General features: G+C 38.2%; 1 protein-coding gene across 1 annotated transcript in view; it reads right to left on the reverse strand.

Annotated features, from left to right (window-relative positions):
- LOC131159614 (protease Do-like 7) overlaps positions 1-14,164 on the reverse strand; it is a 113,846-nt gene that overhangs the window by 29,800 nt on the left and 69,882 nt on the right. The window contains exon 15 of the mRNA XM_058114649.1: positions 12,982-13,147. Within this exon, the coding sequence (XP_057970632.1) occupies positions 12,982-13,147 (166 nt within the window). The remainder of the gene's footprint in view (positions 1-12,981; positions 13,148-14,164) is intronic.

Raw genomic sequence — 14,164 nt, forward strand, 5'->3', positions numbered from 1 at the left:
ATTTATATTTTTTTTTTAAAATAAACCCAGCTTGCAACATTAACACCAACAAATGACAATTGATTAAATATAATTTCATAGATCAAAACCCTTTGGGACCAAATTTTCAGAAGAGAAGCAACGCTCATCCACTAAGAAAGAAGAACACACAAAAGGTATAATCCATCAGACTAAACAATCTTTATTGCTAGATTCACTGTCACTTTCCTATCAAATGTTTTCAGGAAATGCAGGTAAATGGGTATATAGGTTTAATATGCCCCGCTGAATGCTCTAGAGAGTATTTCACAGGTATCTTTCTTTATTACCAATCCCAAATTTGCTCTGGGCAATGACTTTTGCACTTGTTTCTAGGAAGACATTTTGGTGGGTGATTCTGAACTTTTTATTTCTCTTCCTCATCCATGCCAACCTTCCTCTTGGCATAATGGAGTTATTTCTTCTTTTTTTATTTCAAGTGTGACTGAACTACAATGGGATTTCCATTTTCCTAGGTCTCTTAATGATAGGTAGGTGTTCATGCTCTCTTCATTGCTGCATTTGTTAGAGGGTGGTTGTCCTATTAGGAGGGATTTTTGGTTCTGGGTTCAAGGTTCGTCAGGGGAGTATTCTTTTAAATCTTTCTTTGAGCATCTAATCTGGAAAACAGGTCCTTTCCGCTTCACTGTACTATTTGTAAGGCCAAAGTCCCTCTAAGATAAGGCTTTCATTTTGTTGGCTACCCATACAGTTAACACTAAGTCTCTGTTGCAGAGTAAGAGGCCTTCTAAGGCTTTATCTCCAGATGTGTATACTCTGTTCTGCTTCCCCTTTTTGTTATGTTGCTCCTTTTCTTGGAGGAATTGGATTTTTTTTGAATCTTTGGAGTTGGGTTGGCCTGGAACTTGGTGGAGGAATTGTTGGCTATTTCTTTTACAGGATTCAGGAGTAGAAATGATCCAGCTTTATGGAGGTGTGGTTTTTTCTCTGTTTTTTGAGGTATACGGTCAGACTGGATACCTATGTTTTTACAGGGAATAAGATGTCTTGGTCTATGCTCTGGGATAGGATTCATAAAACGGTTTCATTGTGGGCTTTTGCAGCTGGCTGTTTGAGGGATGTGTTTTTCATCCTGACTGGCAGACTCTGCTGTTTTGGATTTGATTTTTTTCCTCTATGTTCGCTCATAGGAGGATTTCTTATGCTCCTTTTTACATTCTTTATTCTGTTAAATCTTGATATACATTGTTGGCCCACAACCTAATAGCTTAAGCTTTTAGGTAAAGTGGTAATCTAACACGGTATTAGAGCTGGTTACCAAGAGGTCCTGGGTTCTAGTCTTGTTGTCCGCGTTTATTGTAAGGTTTTTTAAAAAATTAGTGTTCCCTATCATGGTGTTATTTATCACATGTTTATCTCTACACGTGCGGGGGAGTGTTAAAGCTTGATATACATTGTTGGTCCACAACCTTATAGATTAAGCTTTTAGGTAAAGTGGTAATCTAACATTCATCAATGAAATCTCTTCTATTTTTATTATTAAAAAAAGGGGCAATGGATGAACATTTTCAATGCTAAACCACATGGATAAAAATTGCCACAAATACTCGAAACATATCAAAAAGCGAGTGAATTTCTTGCAGAGAATTACCCAGCTGTACAGCCTGTACTTATGCTCTTAGTTGAACTTCAACACTCAATGGTGTTATAAGCATTGGGAATGCGACAAGGATATTTTGGTCATTTCTCAGGAACTCAATTGTTATTTTAATCCTTATATTAAGCTCTCACCATGCCTCTTCACTTTCTCATCCTCCAATTCTCTTTCTTATCAATAAAAAGGGAAACAAGAAAACAAAAACAGCATGCATCAATGCATGGAATAAAGACATTGTAGCACACGATTTGACAAATGATTGCCATATAAATAGTTAAACACTGAATTTCATAGAGTGAACCCAAACATTTAGGACTCAAGGCCAGCTTGACTCAATCGTCATCATAACCCTCCTCCTCATCCACCTTTGACTTCTTGTACTACTACTACTACCACTGCTACTACTAGTCTACTACTCATTAATCATCATCGTCACATCATTTTTAACTTCATCTTGTATTACTACTACACAGGAAGCAAGGAATAAAGATCAAATAAGCAATAAAGATTTTTTTATTTGGATCAGCAAAGAGAAGTGTTATTAAAAAGAGGCATCAAGGAGATGCCACCCAACTACAAAGGAAACAACAGGATAGATACATCCCTTACTGAAAATATCGAGGAAATCAAGGATTACAAAGGAGTCCCTCCTAACCAGATCAGTACGCCAGCTAGAGATCATTGCAACCCAACAATCCATGACAACCTGAATGGGAGAAGCAGTTCCTTTAAAAGCTCTTTTGTTTCTTTCCCTCCACACCACCCAAAAAAATAAAGCAAGGGGACTGAGGGGAAAAGACTCTTTTCCTTCCTTGCCTGATCTGATAAATTTCCAAGCGCACAGTTTGCCCTCCACTGTAGCTGCAGTGACCCACTTCTGTTAGACCAGTTGACTATGGAAATGACCAGGTTCCATTTTCGTGGTCTAGGACCAATGTAAAAAATGTGATTAACCATTTCCGCCTGCTCCATGGTGAAAGGATCCTCCCAAGAGTTGCTTCTCAATTGGAAAAAAAAAAAAGCTTTTGTAGGGACTGAAATTGGATCTTATAGAGACTGCTGTAAAATTTTTTTAGATTATCAAGCTCCCAATCAAAAGCATTTCTTTAAAAGGGAATATTCCAAGTGATCCCCTGATTGGTGAACTCCAGGTGTTGGTTAATGAGGGCATCCTTGTTGCAAGCTAGCTTGAAGATGGAAGGAAAGAAGTGTTGAGCCATTGCCACCCCAAATATCATGCCAGAAAAATCCATCCTCTCCATTCCCCACATGAAAGTAAATGTGAGAGAAGAATTTCTTCCATCCTCTCCTAATATATCTCCAAACACCTTTGCCATGAGCTTCCTTCGATTCTTTAGAGGTACAACCATTATAATGGAGTGCTGGACACCATACTTGGTGGATATGACATCCCTCTAAAAGTGTTTTTCCTGTCATAAACCTCCAAGGCCATTTCCCCATGAGGGACTTATTAAAGATGAGGCAGGATCTGAGGCCAAGATTGCACTTCTACAAAGGTTGATTTGCCAGCCCCAATTTAACAAGACTTTTTTTAACGTCACCCATGTCCCCCAAAGGAAATTTGTTTGAATACCTTCCAATACGAGAGAAAGAACTAATGTCCTGCTCAGGTATTTCGATTGAAATAACCTTGCATGGTAGTATTTTCCGGAGAAAAAGTATTCTTGTTTATTTCGACAATCCTCGATATAACAGAAGAAAGAGTTCAGGAATTACTAAATATGGGACTATAGAGGCGCATTCAAACATCAAAAACAAAAAATAGGATGGCTACCGCACTTGGGACAGGGAAAAGAGACATGTAATAAGCCGAGAGGTTGGATAGTTCCCCGAGCGTGAGTCTACCACCTCTGGAAAAAAGTTCGTTTTTCCCAACCAGCAAGTTTCTTTTCAAACCTTCCAACAATGGGGTCCCAAACACCCTTATCCTTGAAATTGGATCCTATGGGGAGACCAAGGTAGGCAATAGGAAAGGCTCCAAGCTTGCCTAAAAGACCTACAAACAAATGTTCGTGATTGCAAGTCCCCATCACTTCAAAACTAAGAAGAATGCATCTAAGATTTACGAATTTGCTCTAGCACATCCTCACAAAAAATGATAGTGCCATCTGCAAAGAGAAGATGGGAGGTTTCCATATTGTTCCTTTCGATGCTAGGCCCCTTGAGTGAGCCACCTTCATTGGCATTAGTTATCATAAGACTCAAAACTTCCATCACCATGATAAACAAAATGGGAGAGTGGGGGTCACATTGCCTCATATCATAAGAGAATTTGAAGAAATCAAGCCATTTAATAGGCACCAAGAAGGATGGGATAGAGATACACTGTTGGATCCAACTGCACCAAGATTTTCCAAGACCCATTTTCTTGAGTAAATAGAGTAGAAAATTACAATTCACATGATCAAATGCCTTCTCCATATCCAGCTTGCACACCAATCCTCTTTTCCCACCCTTAATGCAGGCATTCACAACTTCATTGGCAATCAAAGCAGCATCCGTGATTTGCCTAATTGAAATGAAGGAATGTCTGTGTTTTCTGACAACTTCTGAAATTGCATATTTAAGACTAGTTGCAAGGGCTTTGAAAAGGATTGTGCACAAACTACCAACTGAGGTAATTGTATGAAATTCTTTGATATTACAAGACCTAGATTTTTTAGGAATCAAGGAGATAAAAAGTTAAGTTGATACTAGACACAAAATTGCTAGTTCTATGGAAATCTTCAAAAACTCCAACAATTTCCTGCTTGAGAAGATCCTAGATCCTTTGGAATAAAGCCATGTTAAAGCCATCAAGACTAGGAGCTTCATCCTCGTTGCAACCCTAGATTTTTGCCTCCAAGCAACTTTGAGGTGGTGAATTAAGTGCAACCTTTATTTCGATCAAGCCTTCAAAACTTGCTATCCATGTTTAGTCCCTCTATGATTTCCTTATCATCCAACTGCATAGTGTTATCAAGAAACTCCTTTTTCCTCACCATGATGTTCCCAAACACATTTTTGTTCCTCCATTTCAGTCTTTATTTCAGCAATTTTAGTTTTGAGATCACCATAGAGCTGGCCTTCCCTTCAAGTTGTAGCTCAAGCCACTAGTTCTTGACCAAATCATCAAAACCCTTCACATTTAAACCACATGTTCTCAAAGCAAAAAGGTGTTGGCCCACATTTGATTCCACATTTATCAATGAGGATAGGAAAGTGATTTGAGAGGGGACGAGGGACTAAGGACTGGGTAACCCTCAGGAAGTGTTCCTCCCAATCAGATGAAATTTAAAATCAGCCAATCCTTGAGTGTGGGGGGAGTGTCCCTCGATTTTGACCAAGTGAAAGGGCCATCAATAAGGGGCCGGTTAATGAGAACAAAGGCATTCATGAAATCATGAGACTCCTACATGCCAATAGACTCAATGCATCTCCCTGTCCTTTTGTGGGGATATAAGATCATGTCGAAGTCACCCCCAATCACCCATAGGTTGTCCAACTTGTCTTTATCCGCCAAAGCTCATTCTACAAGGTGTCGGTAAAGCCCTTCACCTAGACCATAAACCCCACAAAATTCCAAAAATAATTGTCTTCCAAACTCTTGAACAAATAGGAGCTAAGAAGGTTTCAATGGAATGGCCTAGCAATTCCACTGATGGTTTTTAATAACGGTAACAACCCACATAACAGTAACAGTCACGACCATCGCTGACATTAAGTAACAAGAAACGTTCACCGCGTCTTTGAATTCATTTTTTGCATTAGCAATCTTCTTAAAATCATATATATTAACATGTTTGGATACTAAAATCATACATACTAATGCTTAAAATGATTTTTAGTAAATTTTAATCAATTTAAATGTAACATATACTACAAGCATTGGATGTCATCTTGGTAGTTATAGTTGTTATTGGCAAGAAGAAGCATGCATTTGCTAATTTTCACTACTTTATGATTATTAGTGAAATTCAAACTAAGAAGTCATAAATATAAAGAAAACAGAAAATATAGAATACCATCTTTTGTACTATTTTGGCCTTTAATGGACTTTTTGTTATTCAAAAATAAAATATAAATGTTCATATGTTAAACAAAAACAAAAATGCATACAATAGAATGTATTTTTAGTCCCCAAACTAGGTGTAAGAAAAACAATAAAAAAATAAAATAAAATTGAAAGAACTTAGAGTATGAACATATGTAGTTTAATAAAGAAAAAAGTGGGTTTATTTTAAGGGTAGTTCTTAAAAAAATGCGTACTAAATGTCAAGGAAAATAAACCCAAAAAATGAATTTAATTTTATAAAGAAATCACCAACTAAATAAACCAACTTAAAATTGAGTTTCTAAGCTTCAATATGGGGAAAAAATTGGGGGGGGGGGGGGGGGGGGGGGGGAGGTGGGATGCAAAAATGGACTAAAGAACTTGTTTAAGCCATCCATAGCCACTCTAGCATTGTTACAACCTATAACGTTCCATACTGGCCCTTATGGTACCACAACAAACCGTAATAGTTGTTATGGTTGTGAATCAACATATCTCCGAGATATCGCCTCGTAACGGTCTTGAAAACCACTAATACCATGACATAACTTTTGTAATGGCTGTCACACACTAATTTTAATACTACATTCCACTAACTGATCATTCCTTATAAAGAGATACCTCTTGCATTATCTGCCACATTCAAAACAACCCGTTTAACATTCTTAATTCCATATAAATTGATGACTAACCAGCTATCAATGGAATTCAAAGGGGACAAAAAGGATTTCTCTAAAGAATGAATTGGAAGAGGTGGTTTGTAAAGAAATGAGGAGTTGGAGGCAAAAAACCAAATTTAAATGGCTCAAAGAAGGTGATTGAAATGCTAGTTTCTTCCACAGGCCAGCTAATGGGAGACGAGAAAGAATATGATTAGGGAGTTGGATGTGGGAGAGGGAAAATTATCAATTACCCCAATCAGATTGCCTCTGAGATCATTAATTTCTTTGATGATCCATATTTTTCTAAAGATGTTTGTGGACCAATGGTTGAGGGGTTAGAGAATCCCATTTCTAGATATCAAATGCGTTGGTTAGAGATATATTTTGATGAGGAGAAGAGGGGGTTAGTTTTAGGGGTGGAGAGGGATAAAGTTTTGGGTCTTTGATGGTTTTAAGTTAGCTCTATTTCAAGACTGTTGAGATGTCATTCAGGATGATAAGCTTAAAGTCTTTGCTTAATTTTATGGGAATGGAATTTGGAGAGAGTATTAATTCCACTTTTACTACCCTATTGCCTAAGAAATTAGATTTGTTAAGGTAGAGCACTTCAAATCTAGTGGTCTAGTCTCTAATCTTTATAAGATTATCACCAAAGTACTAGCTAATAGGCTGAGTGCGGTGCATGATAAGACTATATCTACTGCTCAAAGTGCACTTATGGGGAATAGACAAATAGTGGATGCTATTTCACCGGCTAATAAGGTGGTGAAAAATATTCATAGGAGAGAGAAGAGGGGTTCATCTTTGAATTGGATTTTGAAGAAAAACTATGACGAAATTAGTTGGGAGTTTCTCAGATAAAATCTTTGTGAGGAAAGGGTTTTGGTGAGCATTAGCAATCGTGGCTAAGGAGTCGCTTTTCTAATGTGTGGCTCTCGGTAGTTGTGAACAAGGAAGCTAAGTTTTAGTTTAGGACTTGAAGAGGTATTAGACAAGGAGATCCACTTCCCCCCTTTTGTTTGTCCTAGTAGCTAATATTTTAAGGAGGATGGTGGATAGGGTTGTGGATCAACAGTTGGTGAAAGGGTTAGTAGTGCATAGAGAGAGTGGTGATTTCTTATCTTCATTTTGCAGGGAACACCATCTTCTTTTTAGATGATCATGACCCCTTATTTAGAAGTATTTCGGGTATCCTCCAACTTTTTAAAAGGGCATGTGGCATAAAATTAACATAGGGAAAAATAGTTTCGTAGCTATAAATGTGCCTATTGAGCAAGCCAGTGAGTGGCCTTTTGATGCAAGACGTGGTCTTCTAAATTGGCCTTTCACTTATTTAGGGGTCCCTTTGGTGTGGGGTGGGGGGTATAATCCAAGATTTGTATGTTTTGGAATTCAATAGTAGAAAGGGTCACCAAGTGGCTGGAAGGAGGCTCCGTTTCCCTTGTGGATAGAATCACTTTTATTCAAGCTTGTTTGTCTAGTATCCCATTGTACTATTTGTCTATTTTAAGATTCCAGTGGGTACTGCTAATAGGATAGAGAAAATTGCAAGAGATTTCTTGTGGTCTGGAGCCTAGTAAGTTGGGAAGAGGTTTGCAGGTCTAAATTGGAGGGAGGACTAGGTCATGGAAAGTTTGTGTCTAAAGCATCACTCTTTTAGCTAAATGGTAATGGCATTTTACCCTAGAAGATTATTCCCTTTGGCAGAGAGTCATTAGGAGCAAGTTTGGGTTGGATAAGAATTCGTGGGATACCAATGCTAGTTAAGCAATGTTATTCAAAGAGACCATTGAGATCTATCTCTCAGATTTATCCCTTATTAACTCCTCACACTAAATTTGTGGTGGGGAAGGTTCCCAAATTTTTTTATTGGAAATACCCGCGATTGAGGAATGATGTTTTATCCACATCTTTTATGCATATCTTCCATTGAGCTCAAGGCTGAATAATGTGATATCCTTCATTGTGGTTGATTTCGTTATCCCTTTGGTCTCTTAGAACTTTCATATCAATAGAACTCTAACAATAAAGAGCTAGTGGAACTAACTTGTTGTCTATATTGAATAATTTTCATCTTTCTTCAAATAGGGATATTCAGTCTTGGCCTTTTGTTGTCTATACCTTGATATGTTTGCCTAGTTAGCTATTTGAATTCTTAAACATCTCATCATTTTTTTATACTCTGACTTTGCTTGGAGGATCTGAAATAAGTTATTTGGAATTTTAGGAGAAACTAGGGTTTGCCCAACATTGGTGCAGGAACTGTTGGCCACTTCATTTGAGGGTTTTGGTCCTTTGGCAAGAGGGAAGGATAGTGTTCTACTATAGAAATGTAGTATTTTCATAGTGTTGTCGGGATTATGGATGGAACCTAATGCACGGATCTTGTCGGGGAAAAAATTGAATTGACAGCTGGTTTGGAAAAAGTCCAGTACTTGACCTTTTTATGGTGCATTTGTTTTAGGTGTTATAAACGAGTTAGCTTTATGGAAGTTCAGCAAAAGTAGAGGAATCTTTTGAATTGATTTTTCCTCTTCTTCCCTTTTATTTTCAGATTTTTTTTTGTTCTGGTTTGTTCCAGAATTTTGACGGTAGATGTCTTATTCCCTTCTTTCTAAATTCTTCACCTACTAATGAAATGTCTTCTTTTGCTATCAAAAAAATCAAGGGAACTCACTTTGTTTCCTAAAAACAGTGGCATTTCCCTTCCAGTCATTGAGAAATGGCATGATTACAGATTTTTTTTTTTTTTGTTAATTCCCCTCACATTCCATGAGATTAGTTTCCTCAATGTAGGATTAAATCACCAACCTGGCAGCTTCAAGCCTCTCCCAAATATAAGAACCCTCCCGATTTCCCATAATTCACCAAACAGTCTAATCTCTTCAACTCCCTACTTGTGCCTTTCTTTCAAATGTTTCCTTGAGACTCTTTTTTCCAGAAGTTACGCCTTCTTCCCTTCTTTTCTTCACAATTTCCTCAAATAATAACATCGCTCTATCCACAAAGCCTTTGAAAGAGAACCCAATAACCTTACTAATCAAATTCCTTTTGCAAAGCACCCTATTTCCTGCAGTCTTGAGAGGGGGCAGTCTTCAAGTTCCAGCTCAGTGTGTCTATTACTGCAGCAGGGATAATTGCCATATTTTCCACCACTGAATCTGGTTTCAGAGGCTCCCCAAGAGGATGCTCATCAGCCAAGACAGAGTTAGCTTGCTCAATGTGGGCTTGCTGGAGACCTGCTATAACAAAGAAGTTCCAAAATGGACCTGTGTGTCCAAGAAAAGTGATGGGCCACAGCTGTAAGGAAATGGGGTGAAAGCAACAGGCTCTCCAGATGGTGGGGGGGAAAACTCAGAATTGCGAGAGGCTGGAGACGAAAGGACTGGGTAGCTGGGCTTGAATTTGAGGGACTTGCAGAAAATGCAGCCCACGAGTCCTTTGAACTCACACAAAAAGGTTGGGCAGATGACGGCTAGGCCCAGGAAATCCAAAAAGGCAGTTGGTAGTGCTCTGCTACCATTGGCTGCTTCTAGGATGAGTTGGAACACATGCGAAGGATCGTGTGCCCTCACGCACCTTCTCCACAACCTTCATCTGCAACTTGGCAAAGGAGAGCATGATGCAGCCACCACAATGAGGGCAAGCAAAACCGACCTCCTAGAGAGACCAAGTTGCAGCTCCTTTGAGGTTAAGTGAGATCTTTGACTGGTACAGTTCAATCATTGACTTCAACTACACCTTGGAGTGATCTGGTAAGCTAGTGATCACTCTACTACCCAGATCTTTCATAACACTGAAGAACATGGCCCAACCTTTCACATCGAGGCCTTCTAAGATGGCAATGACCCTCCAGCCGCCTTCGTTGATTTCTGTTAGGGCAAGGAACTTGCCAAAGCTGTTTTCCTCGAGTCGGAGCAGCAAGGTCTTCTCCTTCAATCTCAAATGCGCAGCTAAGAGAGGGGAAAGAATGTTATCGCCGAGAGAGGTCCAGAAATCTTTCAAAGCTGCCAGGAGCAACTCGATTTTCCCCAACTCGAGGAAGATAGAGACCATCCTGCCTTTTCAATTTTCAATAATCATGAGGAGGTCGACCTTCTCACAGTCGAGTGTCAAGTCAAACGAATTGCCCCCGACAATGATGGCCAACCTGCCATTGCATTGCATTGCATGGTGGAGAGAGGAGAGATAGTTTTTCCTCACTCACACATACGACTAATGAGGTTAAGGAATAAGATGTACAGTAGACAATAACAAAATCCCAAAATCATCATACACCACAAGCCATCACCCAAAAGTGATAGCTTGAGCTGCCTGTGGGATCCTTGGAACTCATTTATGCACCAAGATCTCCCTATTACACTACCAATGAGGGAAGTGGATCATTACAAACAATCACCATTAATTCCCTATGCCCTCATCTTGCTCAGCATGGAAAGAATCAAACGGAGCACAACAATCAACTGCTGATCAATCAAAACCCACCACTAGCTCACGGTCAACCCCAAAATGACAACGTAGCCACCTAGTAATGGGCCTTGGTCAGCTCTGATATCATAATGCCACAAGTTAAAGCAATTAGCCCAAAAACTTTAGGGCTAGCCAACTGGTCCAAAATGTTCTAGCCAAGTAGATTGTAAGCTAGCTCAAACTTGACAAAGAGAGCTTCCACGCACAACTGTCACATGATGTGGAAGTACAGTATCACAATCTCCCCCACTTAAACATGACATCCCCACTTTTTCTTTTTAAGGAAAAAAAAAAATCTTTGTTGAAACTAGCAAGGAACAGATGAAAAAAAAAAAAAAAAGTGGGCAAGAAATCCTCACCAATGAAAAAGAAAAAATAAAAATAAAAAACCAGCATTAACTTAATAAAGTCCCCAAGTCTCAGCTGGTAACCTGAAAACACCAGCCCTTGAAACAGCCTGCACTATACGACCAGAGAGAAGCCAAGTACCACTCTGTCCCAGAACACCTCAACAGCCAATTAACATTATTTCCCTTTCCAAAACCACAAAAAAGAAACAGTCAAGAGCTCCTCCACCAACTTCAGACAAACCCAAAATTCACCAAGGACTCCAAATAGTGCATTCCACACACACCACATGCAAATGAATAGTGCATATAAAAAGGAGACTTGCATCTTGAGAGCAACCCCCACGCATAAGACACATCTCGAGAAAAGGCTTTAGAAGGCCTCGTACTCTGTTGGTGTTAACTCCATTAAGGGCCACCAGCAAACCATCGCTTTTATCTTAGAACTTTAGTGCCCTAGACTCCCATATACCTCTCCCTGTTTTTATTATTTCAGTGACGGAAGTTCTTAGTGGCATGCTGTCCAAAGCTACATTAGCTGACATCTTGACAAGCTCAAGGTGGCTACAAGAGCGACAAAAGTTATTATTTTGTTCCTCTTCTTTGTTATTAGGGTAAAAGACACTCACCTCCCCTGAGGTTTGGAAAAAAATACAAAGACATTCCCTAAGGTTTCAAAAATGTCACATACCTCCCCTGAGGTTTCAAAAATGCCACAGACCTACCCTGAGGTTTCAAAAATACCACATACCTCCCTCAAGGTTTGCCCAAAAGACACAGACCTCCCCTAAAAAAACTTGTCTTTTGCAAAATACAAGAGAATGTTTGTATCTTTTTGGCAAACCTCAGGAGAGGTCCCTAAAATTCTTGAAACCTCAGGGGAGGTCATTGTATTTTTGTCAAACCTCAGGTAAGGTCATTGTCTTTTACCTTTGTTATTATGTGGCCCCAAAAAAATGTCAAATAAAAGAGAATATAATGTGCAAAGTAAACAATAAGACTTCCTCAAAAAATAGATAAATAAAAATTATAGTTAAATATGGAAAGAAAAAAAGTATATCAAAGTAGTCTTCTAATCACACCAAAAATTTCCCAAAAAAATCCCCCAAAAATTATCAAAAGAAAAGGCTGAAATTAATGCCAAAACAGGTTATACACCAAACAATGATAAAGACATACCCCTTCCATTAAAAGAATCATGCATTCCTCTCCAAATAAATTCCCCAGAAAAAACTGCACACCCCCATAACCTACAATGAAAGAAGCATGCATAAAGCCTTCAGCCGGTGCCAGACAAACTCAACGCTCTCCAAACAAACCAGCTATAAAACAATCTACTCAAGCAAGTGAGCAACTGAACAATGCCCAAAAAAGTGCAGCATTCCCAGAATTCTCAAGGACATAAAGAACCATGTACAAGGATAAGGTCTTATAGGGCATCCTATTTGGCAAGTTAATAGATATCTGGTGAAATATGTTGTAATAACTGATCATATTCACCGTTAAAAGGCAAACCTTAAGAGCTAATAAAATGACATTTTATTAAAGAAAGAAATATCAATTTATAAGCTTTATTTCTATTCAATTTGTTTTTAAATTGTTAAAATGTATAACTTCATTCAATTTCTAATATTCATGACTTAACATGTATTTACCTCTCAACCCCACTTTTCTCCCTTACTTAGCTATCATATATGCAATCACATGTGCAAAAGCACACGTGTGCATGCACATACATACACACACACACACACACACACACACATACATATATACAAAGTGTAATGAAGGTAATAAGGGATCATGATCCACCTTCCTTCTATGCCGATCCATGTAGCTTATATATTCCAATGGCACTCGAGCACCTCTAGGCAACTTGCATAAAATAGAGACTAGTTCTTCAAGCCGGGATATCTCTTCACCAGCAAACTTCTTGATGATAGCATGCCGAGGAACTCCCGCTCTAAAAAGCATATATCTGAATTGCAAAAAAAAAAAAAAAAAAGAGGCAGCATCATGATTAAAAACATATTTTAGAGAAAAATGACCAACTACCCATGGGAACTCATTTCTAGAAGGCTTTCCTTTCCAAAGTACCATGATCTGTAAACTTTTGTAAGAAATTCAATCAGAAAAAGTCAGATCATAAATAGCACCAGTCAAAAGGGGAATGCGAAAATTCTTGTAGGAATGGAATAGCCTACCCCTGAAAACTAAAAACTGGCCAATAAATTTAAATCCTATGTTTAACGAAAGGATGAAACGTATCAAAAATTACTATCACATTTTAAATGAGAAAACTTTAAGTGGAGATAATTGTACTTATATTTCTTCAGATAAGCAACCTGTTGATTTATTCACTAAAGTATTATTTTCACACAGATGGCCTTAAATTTCTGCAAAAACGGCAGAATTATCAAAATTTCCGCTTTCTGCTACCCTTGAAATTGAAATTTCAGTCAATGTCCATTTTACAAAATTTCCATGCAGAGAAGCTTTAGAGTCTAGAGGCTTTAGGATAAGTAGAAATAAGATAGAATATATAAAATGTAATTTCAATAATAGTAGGAGGAATATTGGAGACAAAGCTAAACTTGATGATGTAGAAATAAATAGCAATTGTAGATTTTGATACCTTGGATCTATTATGCAAACTAAAGGAGAAATTGAAGAGGATGTAATGCATACGGTCAATGCAGTTTGGATAAAATGGAGAAATGCTTCAAGTGTGCTTTGTGATCAAAGAATACCCTTAAAATTAAAAAAGAAAGTTTTATGGGATGGCTATAAGACCAGTTATGCTATATGGATAAGAATGTTGACAACTATGAAACAACATATCCAAAAAGTGAAAGTTGTCGAGATAAGAATGCTCAGATGGATGAATGGTATAACAATGAAAGATGAATTAAAAAACGAACATATTCGTACTAATTTAGGCGTAGCTCATGTAGAAGATAACATAAGAGATGACTCAAATGGTTTGGGCACTTGT

This window comes from Malania oleifera, chromosome 7, assembly GCF_029873635.1.
Source record: "Malania oleifera isolate guangnan ecotype guangnan chromosome 7, ASM2987363v1, whole genome shotgun sequence".
Classification (NCBI taxonomy): domain Eukaryota; kingdom Viridiplantae; phylum Streptophyta; class Magnoliopsida; order Santalales; family Ximeniaceae; genus Malania; species Malania oleifera.